The 19,798-nt window shown below is 33.2% G+C and overlaps 1 protein-coding gene across 1 annotated transcript in view; it reads left to right on the forward strand.

Annotated features, from left to right (window-relative positions):
- LOC108549003 (WD repeat-containing protein 66) overlaps positions 1 to 19,409 on the forward strand; it is a 28,138-nt gene extending 8,729 nt beyond the window's left edge. Inside the window, exons 8-16 of the mRNA XM_017902197.1 lie at positions 1,726 to 1,926; positions 7,997 to 8,148; positions 8,743 to 8,948; positions 9,024 to 9,153; positions 12,203 to 12,292; positions 12,366 to 12,497; positions 15,242 to 15,333; positions 18,772 to 19,006; positions 19,122 to 19,409. Of these exons, the coding sequence (XP_017757686.1) occupies positions 1,726 to 1,926; positions 7,997 to 8,148; positions 8,743 to 8,948; positions 9,024 to 9,153; positions 12,203 to 12,292; positions 12,366 to 12,497; positions 15,242 to 15,333; positions 18,772 to 19,006; positions 19,122 to 19,409 (1,526 nt within the window). The remainder of the gene's footprint in view (positions 1 to 1,725; positions 1,927 to 7,996; positions 8,149 to 8,742; positions 8,949 to 9,023; positions 9,154 to 12,202; positions 12,293 to 12,365; positions 12,498 to 15,241; positions 15,334 to 18,771; positions 19,007 to 19,121) is intronic.
- The last annotated feature ends 389 nt before the right edge of the window (positions 19,410 to 19,798 follow it).

The raw sequence follows: 19,798 nt of genomic DNA on the forward strand, positions 1-19,798 counted from the left end.
CTCAAACTTTTTTTTTTTTTTTTATACGTGGGGGAAATCTTCCAAAAATACCCGGCCCCCCTGAGGGAGGGGGCGAGGTTATGTGGGATTTTTACCCACTAAAACCCCCACGATGGCCACCCTACCGCGATAGTGGAGCGCCCTGGACTTCACGGCGACGCAATTGCCAGGACACCCCCGCGAGACACACCCGAAGGTTTCTACCCGGCGCGATTGGGAACATGCGCCACGACCTCACGCATGCAGCATACTCGCGAAATCGAAACGATCGTACGCATCCCTCCGTACTCTAACGGCGCCACGCGGCCATCACGCGATCCCGGCCGCAATGACCACGGCCTCCCGGACAGACGGACCCCCACCCATCTGTCCGTGGTCCACCCTGACCTTGCTTGTTCCCCCGTACCAAAGGCGCAGGGTTGCTCGTGTGCGCGAGGTCTCACACGTCGACCCACGCTCGCGGGCCCTTTCAGCGGCCTCCTTCTGCAGCATCACCTGCTCACAGAAGGAGGCCATCGCCTTCCACGCACTCCCGCTCTCCGCCATCTTCGGCACGATGGCGGAGAGCGAGAGGTTCCACTGGTGGCTCAAACTTGAATGTTCCATCGGATGGCGAAGAAAACCAACTAGAAAAAATTGTCATATAGTTGAAAATTTAAATAATGGAATTTAACGTGTATTAATTAAGAAAGAAAAAGAAGTTACTTTATATTATCTGAATATTATGAATATAACTAAACATAATATTACAAACATAACTAACAAAAATTCGATAGTAAAAATATTACAAAATATTATTAATTTACTATTAATAGTAAACTTAACTATAAAATTAATCACAAATTAATTTAGTGTCAACTTTTTATTTACGTGATATCTCTTTTTTTTAATTGACTTACACCACTTTCCAAATAAACGGTCAATATATTAAAATAGTTGTCTAGGACGTTTGAATACGCGCGCCGCTGCGGGAGAAACACAAAGCGAGAAACACAAAAATCAGCGCCGGCGTGAACTGACTGCTGTTTTTAAACTGACTTTCAATACTGACTTTAAAACACTCGACTTTAGACTGCCTTGCTCGTATTCTTACACTCTGTCTTCTTTCATACTCAGTATTTCTTTCACGATTACGCATTTCCCATGCAATCTCGGAGAGCCAGGTATTTTAACCCTTTGCACTCGACGATTTTTTGGCTAAAGAAGAATAGGAGTTCAAAAATTTTCTTTTACAAAGCTGACGATATTTTTCTGAGCAGGAATAAGAAATCGTATGATAATTAACACGTAGAATTATTTGATTTCGATACCTCGCACAGCGTTACATTAACTGAAATTTTACATATTTATGAATATCGAGCTTCGAAATTTTATCAAATGGTGATTGAAGGGCGCCTCTCGAGTGCAAAGGGTTAAACACTCGGGATGCATTCCTAAACTTTCGCTCGCTTCTCGCACTCGATCCTGTCATAAGCATCCCTTAAACGCTCGGGATGCATTCCTAAACTTTCGCTCGCTTCTCGCACTCGATCCTGTCATAAGCATCCCTTACACTCGATCCTCTTGCATCTTATGCACTTAACTTCCGTCTTATGTCCCAAACTCTCTTAACATCCTTTCAGGGTCGCACTCGTTCCAATTTCACATGTATATTCTATTCTTTATAAATTTATAATTTTTTGTAATACATTAATTTTGGTTTTTGAATTATAAGCAACTATATAGTGACTGGAAACGTGCAAGGTTTTATCTGTTTATACGATTATGAGAAACGTAGACCTATCTTACGCAGGAAGACTCCAGCTCTTCCAGATTTCAGTGTATTAGTGGAGGAACAAGTTAAGTGTGGAAATATAGTTTATATCACCTGTCCACAGAGCCACGAAAAACTGGTTGCCGTTACGATAATAAAATATTCGCCAATGGGTAAGTCTTTTGTTGATTATAATATTGTCGGTAAACTTATCGATATATTAATTCCTCGACCATTTTGACGATTTTCCAACGTGTAAATATTTTGAACAACTTTTTCATTAATACGGTATAATGTCGATTATCCGAATTAATTGTTATCGATTATCTGTTCATATAAAAAAAGAAAATTTTGTATTATGTCTTAAATAAACTAGAAATCGAATAATTTTCAAGTGTAAATACGCGAAAGAGAATATAGCTACTTAGTGAGAGAGAATTCCTATTTATATTCCATGTTCTACCCATTGCGATGCAATATACAGTTTTTAAATTCGTATTATTGACGTTCTACTGTATACAGTCACTATAACCTATAATACGCTATTCTTATAACGCGAAGCGAAAATTGCGACAGTTCTCTTATAACGCGGTATGCTTATAACGCGTTTTTCGTACAAGAACAATCCAACATCTCAAATGACTTGAAAAATTTGCAAAATGAAGAAGATTTTACCATTTATCTTTCACGCCGGAACATAACCTCTTTTATCAGATTTCTATCCTAGTACCTTAATTTACATTTTTCGTTAATTATTTGCGCCAGAGAACCATTGGTAACACTGGCACTACCAAATGGCTTGCTTCACTTGCGTGGAATATCTCATAACAAGGAAATATGTAATAAAAAATATCTCTCGGGACATTAATTTTTTCAACATACTAACCTAATAAATCTTTATACAGAATGATAAGAGGAATCGATATGTGCATAAAATATTTAAAAACAAAGCGAAGGAAACAAAGTGAAATCTACGTTTCTTAAATGCATCATTTCAGTTATGAAAAAAGTGAGGTTATGAGAAAATAGACGTTTTTATTTGACGTTGTGGTTTCTTTTCTCTCTTTGTCCACGTACGAGATATAAACTGTCCTAATTGCATGACTCACTCTGTATACAGTCGGGTCTCCTATAATGTGGTGTTTTTATAACGCGATTTTATAACGCGGTGCAAAAATTGGGGCAGTTCTCCTATAATGCGGTATGCTTATAACGCATTTTTCGTACAAGAACAGTCCAACCACTCAAATGGCTTGAAAAATTTGCAAAATGAGGATTTTCGACCAATTAGGAAAAAAAGGGTCAGACTGCAAATATTTGACAGCGATGTTGTGTAAGAGAGCTGCCATCGACAGTCGTACCCCGGCGGTTGGCAACTTTAATGGCGGCGATTTTGTGTACACGATCGCTCTCGATCGTCATGGAACGATCGACAGCGAGCATCAAGAAGAGATCTCCGCACGCGTGTCTCGTGGCAGTTCGTTGACGACTCTCGACCGAGTAAGAGATCGACGGATGACGAACAAACTTTTTGAGAACAAAAGATCTTTTATTAATTTTAAGCCGAATCCCTTCGGTTCCCCGAACTACGCCTCCTTACAGATGAGTAATGAAACAATCTAATTGTGGTATCCTCGATGTATGAATCACAGGCTAAGAATGTTTGAATTCTGATCAGATTGAAACGGTTTCATAAGATTGTTTGAGAACAAAACATTTGTTGCAGAAATAAATATAAACAAGAAGAAATATCGAATAATATTAATGGATAAAAGAACTTATGATAGAAAAGATTTTAATAAGGGCTTTGATAGGCGCCCAAAATATAATTATAGAAAACAAAGTAATAAACCGTTTAGTTTTAACATGTTGGAATCCTATTTTAAATCAGGATGCGACACTAATATGTATCAAATTAAGTTTCTTTGTTGAAAACAATTTTTTTAGTTTATAATTTTATTATACGAACTATGTGTTATATTCGATAAACCTAGATTCAAATATGTAAAAATCTACATATTCATTGCCATTTCTATTATAAAATCTTATTTATTAACCGTACCAATCGCAACTTGATACTTTTACAATGCAATTTTTATGTAGGTCTGATTTATGTACAATTATTTATTTCTGAGATTCCATATTGTCGCGTCGCGTCGCGATCGAAATTCTCGTATTTCCGACGGGTTGTAAGGCCGTCTCGCGACTACGACACGTGTTGCCCGCCAAATTAATATTGGGCAACTGTTTAAGTTGCACGAGCGGAAAAGAGTCGTGTCTACGACGTTCGACGTTTCGGAAAAAAACCGTGGCGTGTTGTTGATTTGAATCGGTTAGACGGAGTGTTTGAAGAGAACCGTGTCTCTAAGGTCTCGAACCGAACTGTTTAGAGAGAACCCGTGTCTCTCAGATCTCGAACCGAAGTGAGCTCCTCGATCTTCCTAAGATCGGCCTTAGGAAAAATCGGGAGCTCGCCAAATATGATTGACTGTCTTTGACCAAGGGCGTTTCCTTGGTTCGCAAATCGGTAACCTTGGAGAAAGGGAAGGTTCCCCTAAAAAGCAACGATAGTGGAGGAAACCCTCTCCTCCAAGGTGGGGTACCTGGGGTCCACCCGCGCGCTGGTGACCCCATCGGTCGTTTATTACCCCTAGCGAGGGCCTGAGGCTTCCAACGTGTGCGGACCGCGTGGAGCCCTCAGGCCTATTGTCAGCCAAGTCTTAAGAGCCGTCGCCTAATTTCGTTAAATTAGGGATTTCCAGGATTCTCGTGTTTCGCGACACGAGAAGTCAAAGAAAAAAGGTAAAGCATTCAAACATGCTGAAGGCATGGAGCGGAAAATTCCGATGCCGAATTGTTCGACCCTAAGACCTGGCTGTTGGAAGACCGCAACGGGTCTTCCTTGTTCCACGACGGAACACATATAATCCGATACGAATTCATTCAATTTGTATTATTTCTGAGTTTCTTATTGCACGGTTTCTATATAATGCGGCAGTAGTTTCTATATAAAACGGTATAAATTAATTTGATTTGTCTTGTTACTATGTTTCTATAGAATGCATTTCCTGATTTCAATTAACTCTGATCTTCTGATAACACGGTTTCCATATAACTCGGTACGAATTAATCGCGTTATAGGAACGTTGACTGTACAATTTTTCATTTTTACATGTTATTTACCTAGTACGAACTTGCTGTATAGTACCGGTTTCCATTTTCGAAGAAGAAGCCGTGTAGCAAAATTGTCAAAGTGTATTTCAATTCTCACGGATTAAGAAAATATTTATCGGAAACGCTTGTTACGGCCCTTTGCTACCAAGCGGCCATTTTGTTTCGCATAAGCAGCGCCGCAGCTATGCCTGAAGCTTCGAGATATTATAATCATAAAACATTCTTATAACACGGTTTCCATATAACGCGGTACGAATTAACCCATTGACTGCCACGCAAATTTAGCGCGTTTTGCCCTGGATGCCACGGTTTTATTTTAAAGAAAACATGAAGTTTTACAAAATATAATGATCTAATCGTCTAAGTTATAATTTTAATAGTTTTAATAATAAAAATTGATAATTAACATGTTCTCTACACTATATACATTTTTCATTCATCCTTTCTAATAATTCTTAACTCAAATGGCCATTTGTAGCCAATCAAACTTGCATCACACGCTACGAGATATCTCGTAGCTGGCAGTTTGGTGCAGACGCTTACTACGAGATATCTCGTAGTTGGCAGTCAATGGGCGTTATAGAAGACTCGACTGCATAAAATTCCTTCGGTACTACTACGTTGAATTCTACCCGTATCTGTGTATATTTGCGAGATAATGGATTACAAATGTTAATCATCTGAATCACTATCAACAGACATGCAATCTGGAAAACTACATAGTTTGAAAATTCTGTTACAAAATAATTAAAAGAGTTTAAATATTAGTATATAGAACAGGTTGTTCGTTAATAATAAACTCTACAATTCTTTACTACGTTGATTTTAATTTTATCATTTATTACAATAAAAGTACGTATACGTATTTTAGCAAAACGTATGGATAATTTTAAAAAGATTCTAAAAATGTAATCAACAAATTTTTCAAATTAAAAGGAAATGTTTTAAATTTCTGATATCGCTAAAATTAATTATATTTGTTTATAAATATCCACGTCGTCTAATTTTCGTTTCAAAAATGTTTATGAACAAAAATAAGATTTTCGTCGATAAACAAATTTGTATTAATTATTATTTGACAAACTTTTATCCAATTCTGATATGAGGATAAAACAAAATCAGCGATTACTCTTTATATTAGGTGTTTAATGTTTTTAAGGTATTAAATATCGATACAGGGTCTTCCCGATAACATGTAACAACAGGTGGAAAGTAATTCCTCGTAAAAAAGTAAAAAAAAGTAAAAAGAGTATAATTTTTTCAATTTCGGCACTTCGTTTTTGAGATAATCAGGTTAGAATATTGCCTTCGTGTTACACGCACTTACAAGTAAAATTCGATTCGTCTACCAACGTATAGTGTCTATCGTACTTGTAAATAATGCTTCACGACTTTTGGTATGTTTCACGAATCGTCAGTACTTCGTGGACACAGGAGAATCTTATTTATATTTTATATAAAATTAAATAATTATTTATATAATAATTGTCAACTTTATTAGACGAAGTTCCTTATCCTATTCGGCAACCAATAATTTTCCAACACGCTACTACTCTACGAAGAGTAAGAGACTTTTTGAATGAGAATTAGCAATGATGAATTGGTTATGGATATAGGATTACCTGGCTTGACCTCACAACCCCTGATTTTTATTTATGGGATTATATCACAGAAAAAGCTTATGGTGCAGACATTCAAAGTCGGGATCTATCGATGCAAAGTATTAACCCTTTGCACTCGAGAGGCGCCTCTCAGTCGCCATTTAATCAGATTTTAAAAATGGATGTTAATTAATATATCAAATTTACAATTACCCAATAATGCGTGGAATATCGAAGCAAAATAATTTTACGTCTTAATTTGCATACGATTTCTTATTTGCCGTTTTAAAAATATCGTCGATTTTATAGCAGAAAGTTTTCGAATTATTATTTTTCTGTAACGAAATAATCGCCGAGTGCAAAGGGTTAATCGGGCATTTGAAAATTTGAAAAATGAAAATACGTTGCCTAGAGTTGATACATCTGTATTAGACAGGCTCGTCTATGCATATGAGAGCGAGGTAATTAATTTTAGAAATTCTATAAGTAATAATAAACGACGAAGTTGATAAAATACATTTTTTATTTTTTCCTGAATGCAGTAACTCGTAAATGTCCTGTAAACATTGTTTATAAGCACGGTAGACGCTATACAATGGTGGATAAATAGTATGTTAATCGTAAGAGCGTATAACATGAAATAAATTTTCACAATTGATTATTTCGAATACGAAGCCAAAATCGAAAAAATTTTATTCTTTTTATTCTTCTCACTTTTTCATAAGGAATCAGCTCCTGCCTGGTTTTACGTGTTATTCGGGATTGCATTGCTTTAACTTTTTTGGTACTGTACACCACTATAGTGGCATCCGTGGATATCTTGATTTTGGACGGTATTATACAGGGTGTTACGCGAAAAATTAATAAAAGAATTTTTTTAAAATAATCCGATGTGCCGTAGTACACCAGCGCCTTTGATTTTTTTTATTTTCATAGGTTTTTTACAATGGTTGCCTGGGACAGAACCTCCGGCGTACGCGTTAATTGTATAAGACAATCGAATCCTCATTGAAACGCTGTCCTTATATACCCCGTTGTTATCACACTACGTTGGAGTGGGGCAATCCCTATCTACTGGTTACACAGAATATGCCAAAAAAATGTATACACATTTTGCGTGATTATAAAAACAGTATATATTTAGGTGGATTACAAATTATGGTGGTAGCACTTTAAAATATATTTACGTCTTTCAAAGTCTAGTCTAAAATCAGCCATTATTTTAAATGGGTTGTACCTAGAAAAGAAAAAATAAATTAGAAAGAATAAGGCTTAACTTAAGAATAAGGGTTAAAGTGTGTATACGTTCTTTTGGGACACCCTGTATGTCTTTTGCTTTATTTCTCATTTATTTCGCCTAAACCACATTTCCCATCGTACTGTAAAACCGTTAAAACCAAAAAAACTTTGCGAATTTGTGTAGCGTGCAAAAAGATGATATTTAATGATAAGAAAGAATTTGTTATAGCTGACTTACTTGTATGTGGCCTTGAAAATGGAATACTTTGGATGCTGCATCCTATCACTCTGGAGCCTATTGATCCAAATCCTTACAAACATTCGACAGAATCGATACTTCAATTGGCTTTTACAGAGTGTGAAGAATACATGGCTTATGCAGTAAATATTAAAGAAACTTATGATAATATTTCTTTGCAATAATTTATCATGAATTTTTAGTCCATTCATCCTTTTATTCTTGAAAATATTATAATAGCTCTTAAAACTTTTTTATTTTAGTATTTTAAAAGTGCACCAGTAATATATCTATTCATTAAAGAAGTTAATTTCAAAATGAAATTTGTTTGAGAATTACCTACATTTAGAATACTTGAGCTATAGAAAGAAAAAAAAATTATTTAATAAAATTTATTAATTATAGTAATTTTCAGTAATTTAATTAGTCATTTTTCACATAAGTGTAAATATTTGGGTACAAACTATTTTGGGTATTTTCAATGAGATTAAACAAAATTTATGTTTTATTTAAAATTTCGTGTATCCCTATCTGATTATAAAAATATTCTAATTTATATTAATTTGTAAAAATAAACATTTTCTTATTTATTTCGTATTACACATATTTTTAGCGTTTGATTTGTAATTTATAATGTTAGAAATTGGCCACAATGAATTAAGCTGATAAACAATCAGTACTTATATAAGCTATAAATTTTTAAATAATTACAACTACTATAATTAACTTCTTTTTAGGATAACACATTGGTAGTAGCAGTATTTAGTAAAAATCATGATAATTCGAGTGGTTCTCATCTATGGAATTTCATTGGAAAATATCGTTCTCACTATGCAACGATAAGAGAAATACTTTTTGGACCAGCCACCACTGAAAGTGTCGTATATCGATTATTTTCTATGGGAGAAGATCGGAATTTAATTGAGTATGACCTTAAAAATAGGTAAATTGATTACTTGGAATAATTTAAAAAAGTAATTTATTTCATTAATTTTTGCAAGTGTTTTGTATTTTGTAGTGGACCATATCCTTTTCCTGGCTTAAAGATAATTGGCACTTACAAAATTGAATGTGATGCTATTCCTCTTTGTCTTACCTGGTATCCTCAATTAGGTGTTGAAGGATTTCTTATGTATTCTAACAGCGAAGTAATTACCTTTTTATTAATTCTAAAAATCAGACTAATCTCAATTAAAATATCTAGAATTAATTAATTTATTTATATATTTATTTTATCATATTATAATTTTATATATAATTTAATATGTAATATTTAATTATAGAAAAATTGAGAAACATTTTTCATAATTTTTTTTTTAAATATGTAATAAAACTGGAAAAAAATATTATAGTAAATTCGTTTATTTTTAATATTTATTTCTAAATATACATTCGACATATTTGTAATTATAATAATTGAATACTAATATATTTTTAGATTCTATCATACTGTATTATTTTTAGTAAAATACACATCTATAATTACAAATTTCAATGTGTCTCTCTGATACATCTCTGCTATTTTAAATATTAAAGAAGAATGTAGATTGTTCTCAAGTAGTAATTCTTATATTTAAATAGTTTCTTTTCTAATATCCTTTTATATTTTGTACTGTACAAATTAACAAGTAATATTTTCCTAATAGAAGGCAACAAAGGCTGCTGTATATTTCTTAAAAGCTATTAGAAATGCAATTTTCTAGTCATATTTTAATTCTATAATTCTATAATTCTATAATTCTTACATACTCAAAAGGATTGATACACACCACATTCTCATCAGCATTATATAATTTTTCAAATATGTAAGAAGCCGAATTTTGCAATTCTGAAACAGTTCATAAAATTAAAACTTAAATGTAACATTTTCCAAGATTAAATTCTTCCAACCTTTCTTTCCTTTATCTTACAATTACAGTTTAATTGTGTTAATATTGATAACAAAAATAAGTAATTCGTGAAACGGTACTAAAGCAAGAAAAATAATTCGATCCTTCCACCTAATTCTCTCTCGAAGCACTTGCAAACATACTGTCCTTGATACACGATAATATTTTAACTAATAAGAGCATTATGTGTGTCCCATTTTAATTACACTACTAGTGAAAGTGAGCCTATCGGAACATAACCAATCACGTATTCTTTTTACTGATCATCTAAACTATATATAGTGCACATTCCTTTTTCAACGAGCTTGAAGTCTATATTTCAACTAGTAAGCGTCGACTAACCTTTTTCCTAAGAATACACTTCGTATGAGAGTCTTGCCAAATTAAGATTATATTAATTTGAAACTATAGTTATGATATATTAGTACAATATATTAGTATTATTGAATTTCTTAGACAGTTCAAAAAAATATTCTTTCACCTTCTTAACAACCTATACTTACCGTCCTTGAAATAATTCACAACTAAGCATTAAAGTATATATCAAGGCCAGCAGGTTCATATACAGCTGACCTACACGTATATATTGTAAGCATTCTCTTCATAGCCATTTCAATAGGTGCTTGGGAAAATTTAAAAACATGATCTTCGACCTCCACCCAATCATTCTGAAAACATTTTCATCAACATAATAAATAATACATGTAAATCCACCTTAAATAATTCGAATATTTAAAAAGTGTTGCATACTTCGAATTTAGGAAATTTAATAAGTTAAAGAAAAGAGTTTTAGGAATGAATAAGAGAGATTTTAAGGAATTATGAGATTTTCACATAACATCTCATATAATACTTATAAATAATAAGTAGACTTTCATAACCATTAAAATCTATTAAGCAGGCCTATATTACAGATCACAAACACTTCCGTATTCTGTATTTAACGTTATCACTTTTATTATCTGTCTTTGCGATTTTTCTTACAATAAAATAAATTTTTTAATATCTATTTCTTTTCTTATTCCATTTCTTATGATTTCAATACAGCCTATATACATGTATCTATATTTATTATGATTGGTCATTTGACCGGTCGTGGTAGATTTAGTATCAAAAAGAAAAGATTAAAGTAAACAAAGTAAATAAATTTACCAAACTACCAATATTCTCTTCCTATTACAACATTAATTTATTTAAAAACCAGTGATCGCATTTGATGAGTTGGATTTAGTCTACTTCATATTATTTGCGACACAACATGTATTGTCGAGTTAAACTTCGTGCAATTTGTTTCAATACTTGACTTGATAGTCTCCTAATAGCATAACAGATGTCACCACACTGATCTATTTGCACCGCATAAGATATATCACTGGAATCAGAACTTTTACTTTTAACCTAGTTTTTCCTGGTGTTGGCTATACGCCGGTTTGTTTATGAAATAAATGTGTCTTTCAGTGGGTTCAGCATATGTCGATTTATTCATGTTTTACTTATTCTTTAATTCTTGGTGTTAACTATATATATAGATATATTGATTGATCTAATCTTGTAAAAAAAAAACGGATCTATACCTATACTATACAACATTAAATTACAATACTGTGCTGTGTGTTTATGTGTCTATTCGGAACATACCGAAACATAATCTAAATAAGGTTATGTTTGATGATTGGCATTTACTGTTATCTTGTTTCTGTTTTCTTTTTCCTGACGAATAGTATCATGAAATAAATCAATGATCATCAACACTTCCCTTACTTAATTTATGATTAGTTCGAGCCTAAGATTTTTGAATTTTTCTTCTTGAGATCCTCACTCTTTTTCGATATATATATTTTTATATATTTTATATATATGAAAGTGTGTGTTAAAAGATCTTATTTTATTTTATTACTATCATTAAGAAATTGTATCTAAAGATTATTATTAAAAATTTGTATTAGTAAAAGACTTATCTTAAGATTACTTGAGATATATTCTACTTAAGAATAATATTAGCATTATCTTACGCGTTCTTTGCTACGATAAAACTAAATATACTTTCAATTTTGTTCTGACAATATGTAAAACAGCAGAGACGTTTCAGGTGAACAAATTTTATACTTTTTAATTAAATTGTTCATTAAATTATGTCATATTAAGTAAAATTTTCTCATGATAATATAATTTAATAAATTGTTTTTACAATTTAGCTCACGCCTAAATTTTCACCGAAAATATATCTCTAAATAAATATGTTATTATATTATTATATTATTAATTAAACGTTAATATATTAATAACTCATACAAAATATTATAATTAGTACAAATACAGATTGTTAAATGATATAACGAAAACGATCCGAGGTACATTTTTGGGACCGCTTTATGGTGCACCAGTTAAACATATGAAAGTAATAAATTACATAAACATTAATTTTACGTGTATACGTTCTTTTTTGTATTTAACTAAAAATATTTCTACAGGTACTATCTGGCAAAGAATATAAAGGTGGTAAATATATGATATTTGCAACTAATAAAGAAATAGGTATCCAAATGCTTCCTTTTGATGGAAATCCTTACAAGAGTTTAGGAATGATAGGACACCCACGTAAGGTAAAAAAAGGTTATGTATAAAATGTTTCATTAAATACAAACAAAAATTTACCAATTGATTTGAAGTATGACTCCAAGTATAGAATGTATCATAAACATATTTTCAGTAAACTTCAGAAACTCAGTACGGAAATATTATTATCGTAAAATAGTTTTTACTAATTTCGATACGTTATACAAGGTGTCTTATATTTGGTGATATAAGCAAAAGAAAGTAAATCTGCATGAAAAATTAAATTCAAAATATGAAATGAATTTTATTTCATTTAAATTTCATTTTCGAAAAGATTGCGTTTAAATACATATTTAGCTATTACGCATGCGCTTACTAGTATGTCAACAGATTTCGCTTTGCGCTAGTGGTTCTCAAATTTGTTTCCTCGCGTATCACTCAACCAATATGTGATCAAGTCACGAACCATGTTTTTTAGATGGTGTTTATTTATTTTAATATACCTTGCTGTTAATAATTTAAAAATATGATATAGTTTGATTTAATCTACATATCACCTAGGAATATTCTATATACCACTAGTGGTACGTATATAAGTTGGCAATTGTTGCGGTAAACTAATATTTCTGCCTTTTTTAGATTTTATATCGGTACAAACATTAAATGATTAAATAGGTAGAGTTTTAATATTTAATAAAATAAAACATAAAAATACACTGCTAATGTTCATAGAAATTTAATATGCGAAGCAGAATCGTGTATTCAATAGAATAAAAAAATTTTCAAAAATTAAAAATATTTAATTAAAATTAATTACTACAAATATCCTGTTTTATTGAATATTCTCCATTACTCTATAGAGTATTTGTTACATCGAGACATAGGTAGATATACCCATCTTACTGTTAGTTAAATGTTTAAAATCAATTTTCTCAAAAAGAATATCAGGTATAAAAAAATTTGATTTTATATTCACAAATTATTTTTCATATAAAATTTTATATAAAACCAGTAACACTAATTATAGAACATTTCGTATGTTACCCGACCTAAGTCAAAACTACTTTTATCGAAGTCTTATTATCGCTATTAGTTCTAATCAGTCAATTCTAAAAATAACCAACTATATTTATCAACACCAGTATTCTACAAAAATATTCTACAATATTAGGGTCAAGATCTGACATTAAATACGAGATGACATACAACTGTACCCTAATGTATACTGCAACCTATATATAAGTAAATTAGATAAATAATAAATTTGTATTACATCATACTAAAATATAAATTTGTTTGCAGTAAATACAAAGAGCTGCATTTATGACATCCAGTTTATATTATGAAATATTATAATACTCATTCAGACTAGATCAAATCATTATTAACAAAATCACCTAACTGTCAGATACATATTTTCAAGTAAAAGTAATTATAACTAGAGAAAGATAATAATAAACTCTTTTGTCGTCGTGGCGCCACTATCGTTCTCTTTTAACATTCCTCTTTCATATCTCAGATCAGACCCCTGTTAAGTCCTTGAACATCTTACCTTGCTACATTTCCCTTTCTTTATGTTACCGTTTCTTTGGCAGATTTTCAGTGAATTCCCAGTTAAGATATCTGACATCAAAATTCGTTTCTCCCGTATTCTTTACGAGGCCCGAAGTAAAAGAGCCTTATCACGTGGATCTCCTACTCTCACTTTCCAGATTTAGAGCTTAGGACTCAGGTTTAGACATAGGTTTATCGTTATATAAATATGGGTACCGAAAGTGGGCTGACAAAGCTAGAAGTCACTTTGCAATATCACAACGAATTTGTGTTTGATATTTGTTTGATTTTTAATACCTTAACTGCCACGTTAGTCATTTGAGACTAAAACTTATTTTCTATTTGAACAATCATAGATGAACAAAATGCTACTGTTGATTAGAATGAATTTAGATGAAAATAAAATAAATATTATAGACTAAAAAATTTTGAACAACACAAGCAATTAAATACTATAAATAGGTTTTTTACTATTTTGTCATTCTGTATTTAGAATAATGAAAATTCTATTGCTTTCTATTGTTTCTTTGTATTAAAATAAGAAGTTACACTACGAAATATTTGCCATCATGATCACCTTTCACTGAGAACCTCGATGACACGTTAAAAACTGATTAACTGAACTACACAGAAACAATTCAAAGTTAACCAGAATATAGATTAACTATTGAAAACAAATTTTTCGTACTATTATATTTTAAGTCACATTAGCTTTATGGATTATTGGCGATTATGTAACGATAAATTCTTTTAGATGACAGTAAAGTTTATTAAAAAAATTTATTTTGATCTTGGTGTTCAGATTTTGTATTACATTTTGCATTTGGGTTGTTACTAGAAACGTTTCCGTTTTAGCGTAAAATTCGTTTACGAGCGGACCAAGGTTGCGACTGTGAAAACCTATATTATCTAATGGTAAAAAGAATTTTACAAATTCGACGCGATCAAAACTGAAGTCGTCTAATGAAAATTACCAAAATACTTTAACACAGAATTATTTCAGTAAATTTTTCTTTTCTCAAACTCTTTACGTATATCTATTAATTGAAACTAATATTAGCCACAAGGCTTTAATAAAATTGGTTTTGACCTATTTTCAAATTTCTGACAATTTTGAAATTCAAAATATTTTAACATTTCAAATTTCATGGATAACATATAAGAAGAAGCCTTAAAAGATTTTATATTTTAAGAATAATATAAAAAGCCACGATCTATAGAAGTTTAATTTTGATAGATCACTGACATCTGCATTAGCTATGACGGAAACCTCTTATTTACTTCCGGTTACAATGATTCATGTATACTAATATGGAAAATAAAAAGCAGGTATGTTTCAGTGACAGATAAAAATCAAATACTAGGTCATCCCAAAAGTTCGTGCCGATCTTCACTCTACTATTTCGAATTATACAGGGTGTTCCAGAAACGGTAGTACAACCGGTAAGGAGGTGATTCTACATCCAAATCCAAAAATAAAGAATACAATTTTTTTATTCAAAGCTTTATTTTCGGAAATATCGACTTTCAATATTCAGCGAATACACATGCACTTAAATCTTAGATGGATGCACCATCGATACATCAGCGTCGGTGATACAGCCGAGGAGGTGGTAATTCTATAAAAATAAATAAAAAAATAAACAAATTTTTTTATTTGAAGTTTCGTTTTCGAGAAAATCGACTATGAATATCCACCGAATGCGGGTGCATTTAATTATGGTTCATACGAATAGACCGTCGACACATGAGTATCGATGGTACAATCGGGGAGGAGGTGATTCCACATGAAAAAACAAATCGAAAATAAAAAATAAAATCTTTTCATTCGAAGCTTCGTTGCCAAGAAAATCGACTTTGAATATTCACCGACGTACGCGTGCACCAACTATGGTTAAAATGGATGGACCATCGATATACCAGTGCACTCGGTGAATATTCAAAGTCGATTTTCTCGATAACGAAGCTTCGAATCAAAAAATTTTATTGTTTATTTTTTATTTGTTTTTTTACGTAGAATCAGCTCCTCCTCGATTATTTCACCGATACTCATGTACCGACGGTTTGTTCATATAAGCCATAACTAACTGCACGTGCACTCGGTGAATATTCAAAGTCAATTTTCTCGAAAACGAAGCTTCGAATCAAAAAATTTTATTCTTCCTTTTCGATTCGTTTCTACATGTAGAATCACCCCCTAACTGGTTGTAGTACCGTTGCTGGAACACCCTGTATATCGAATATACCTTTAAATACTAAGAAGAAACGTAGTCGTCCTTTCATTCTAGAACTTCTTCCCATTTTGTTGGCTACGACATGATCCTGTCACTATAAAATTTCTTTGGATTTCGATTAAAATATCTTTCAAAGTCATTTTTTCTTCTCTTGCTAAAAAATATTATAAAGAACATCTCGATTATTTCACCGATACTCATGTACCGATACTTTGGTTAAAATGGATGGTCCATCGGTATACCAGCGCACTCGGTGAATATTCAAAGTCAATTTTCTCGATAACGAAGCTTCGAATCAAAAAATTTTATTCTTTATTTTCGATTTGCTTTTTCACGTAGAATCAGCTCCTCCTCGATTATATCACCGATACTCATGTACCGATACTTTGGTTAAAATGGATGATCCATCGGTATACCAGCGCACTCGGTGAATATTCAAAGTCGATTTTCTCGATAACGAAGCTTCGAATCAAAAAATTTTATTGTTTATTTTTTATTTGTTTTTTTACGTAGAATCAGCTCCTCCTCGATTATTTCACCGATACTCATGTACCGACGGTTTGTTCATATAAGCCATAACTAACTGCACGTGCACTCGGTGAATATTCAAAGTCAATTTTCTCGAAAACGAAGCTTCGAATCAAAAAATTTTATTCTTCCTTTTCGATTCGTTTCTACATGTAGAATCACCCCCTAACTGGTTGTAGTACCGTTGCTGGAACACCCTGTATATCGAATATACCTTTAAATACTAAGAAGAAACGTAGTCGTCCTTTCATTCTAGAACTTCTTCCCATTTTGTTGGCTACGACATGATCCTGTCACTATAAAATTTCTTTGGATTTCGATTAAAATATCTTTCAAAGTCATTTTTTCTTCTCTTGCTAAAAAATATTATAAAGAACGAAATAGGTGGATGTATTAAAACTTCCCAGCCGATTTCGCTTAATTTTTATTGTATACCTTTTACCACACATGGCCTGGCGTTATTGCGATGAAAGATGACATTGTCTCGATTTAAAAGTTTCATACGTTTCTGCTATATTTTCTTTTAATTTTTCTAACCGAGTACGGTAAATGTTGACATTAATTGTCCGATTATTCGGTGTTCAGAATTGTTAAGTCGCACGCGTTGTCCCATCTTAGGACAAACCCCAGACCCAAAAGACCCGTTACGGTCTTCTGGCAGCCAGATTCTAATAGCTGTTTTACTTCAAGTTTCGTGTCTTCTATTTTCTTCATTTTCAATATATTTTACAAATAATTCTTTATTTTCCTTCGGTCACCGGACACGAGACATTCTTTAGCCATTGATTTAGAAAGCAGGCAACAGTACTTAGGATTTGGTTGACAATAGGCTTGCAAAAGAAAGGACCAGGCCATGTGCGATGTCACGATTTTCGAAGCCATAAAGTAACGGGCACTTCAAGAAGGGTCACGAATGTGCGGGTGGCCCACCAGGAACCCCCTTTGAGTGAGAGGTTTCCTCCACCAGCAGACCTGGTCGCGGAAGACGTTCCTCCTTTCTTTGGGGGCAACTGATTCGCGGACCAAGGGCCCACCCTCGGTTCTGCCAACCACCAATGAGAAAATCGATTTCCATTTTTACTAATCCTTGGCTTCGAAAGATCGTGCATCGCACAGTTAGTTCTTCAGTATCCATCACACAGTCAGTTAGTTCAGTACTCATCAAGCATTCAATCAGTATCCATCAGCAAGTTCGTCAGTCAACATCAAACAGTCACAACACGCAGTCTACACAGCCAGGCTGCATCAATTAACCAGTACACAAGCTTTGTGGATAATCAGTCCCGTGGATTTACTATCTACTATAAAATCAAATGGGGCACATTCAACTCAGCATCGTGTGACAACCTCCAAACATTGGACCTACGAGCGGAAGCCTGCCGAATCATTTGGTCCTTTACGCCCGTCTATTGCACACGTTGGCCTTACAACCCAACACCCGTGCCTGCAACAACGAACTGAGCCATAAGATTGGATCCGTAACATTCGGTAATAACTCACAAAACGAAACTCCGTGATAATCCCACCATAAGGAAAAGAAAACCTTGCGAGAGTGTAAACCTGCTCTTCAACGCGTTGCGATTCTTTATTCTTCTCGTGCACGCGAATTTCGTTTTTTGAGGGTAATTATTAGATAAAATCCACTTTTCATCTCCATTCACCATGCATTTCAAAAAACGACCCTTTTTATTGCGTGCAAGCAATTTTTGCCGTGTTTCCTTTTCGGAACCCTACGACATCGAATGCCGAAAATGTATTCGCATTTCACACGGTGTAAAATATAAAATACTTCTGATTCTCCGACCTCTTGCTCTCGAAAGTCTTCTTTCGACTGAACAGAACAATGTCATCTTAGTTATTCTACTCGGTTTATCGCCCCATGTTTATAAAACGCGACGTGTGAAACGTAAGTAATACCACGGCACGAACTTACGGGGATGACCTAATATTATTTTACAATTAGTCGACGTGTTTAATATCACTTCTTAATACTATTTGCTGTCAGGTCTGTTGAAGTATTAGCCCACTTGGGTGGTAGAGGAATCGCGCCATATTATTGCTTATTAGAGGGTGGAAGGAACGGTTGGCTTATCAATGAAATGAAAGATATGTTTTATTATGCTCAAATCTTGCATCAGGGTGAGAATATGACAGGTCCCAGAGTATTATCTGAGACAGTGAGCACCAAGGAAATACCAAACCTCATGCGCGCTGTTGGATACTACCCTAGCAACGAAGAAGTAATTCCTGTTACCTAACTATCCTATTATTCGTTATCTTCTTTCGAGCACAAACAGCTTATCTCTCGACATAATCGTCTATTTGCTATTAACTTATATCCATCTAACATTTCAGATAGAAATTCTTATGGGTGAGATCTCGTATAAAAATTATGCTGAGACCGGTTACTTGGTCGAAGAAATCAAATTCGAAGATTTCGTGAAGCTTTATTTAAATCATCGTCCGGCTTTTGGGATATCTCTGCAAGAAATAAAAGATGCCTTTCGATTCTTTACGAACCCAGATCAAATTCCAGTCTTAGACGTGGAAAATCCAGCCCTATCTCGAGACCAGTTTATGAGAATATTATTTGGGGAAGGTCCACATACGTTTTTGATGCAAGATGGTATACCATTTGGTTAGTTTTTATTAGTTTCGCAGCCAATAAGTGCAACCGTAGCATCGATCACGCGAATGTCACGTGACTGTCACGTGAGCGCTTTGTGTTTCTTCACTGACTGATCTCATTCTGACTGTGGCATAATCAGTGTTTTATCGTTATTTTCCGTAAATATTTAGTTCAACTTGAAAGAATTTTTTCTAGGTGAACCACTAACTGTTCACGAAGCATTTACGTACATGAAGTTACTTGCCGGTATCGACGAGAACGTAGACCAAACGTATAATCAACATGATCGACAGAAATCGATGTCCATTGAATTTTCATTCTTACCAGAGGTATATTTATTACTATATTTGTTATCTTTGGAGATATGGAGAAATATTTTTATTGTTTTACAAGTGGAGAGCTT

The sequence above is a fragment of the Eufriesea mexicana genome, unplaced genomic scaffold (genome assembly GCF_001483705.2).
Source record: "Eufriesea mexicana isolate 0111107269 unplaced genomic scaffold, ASM148370v2 scaffold1809, whole genome shotgun sequence".
NCBI lineage: Eukaryota > Metazoa > Arthropoda > Insecta > Hymenoptera > Apidae > Eufriesea > Eufriesea mexicana.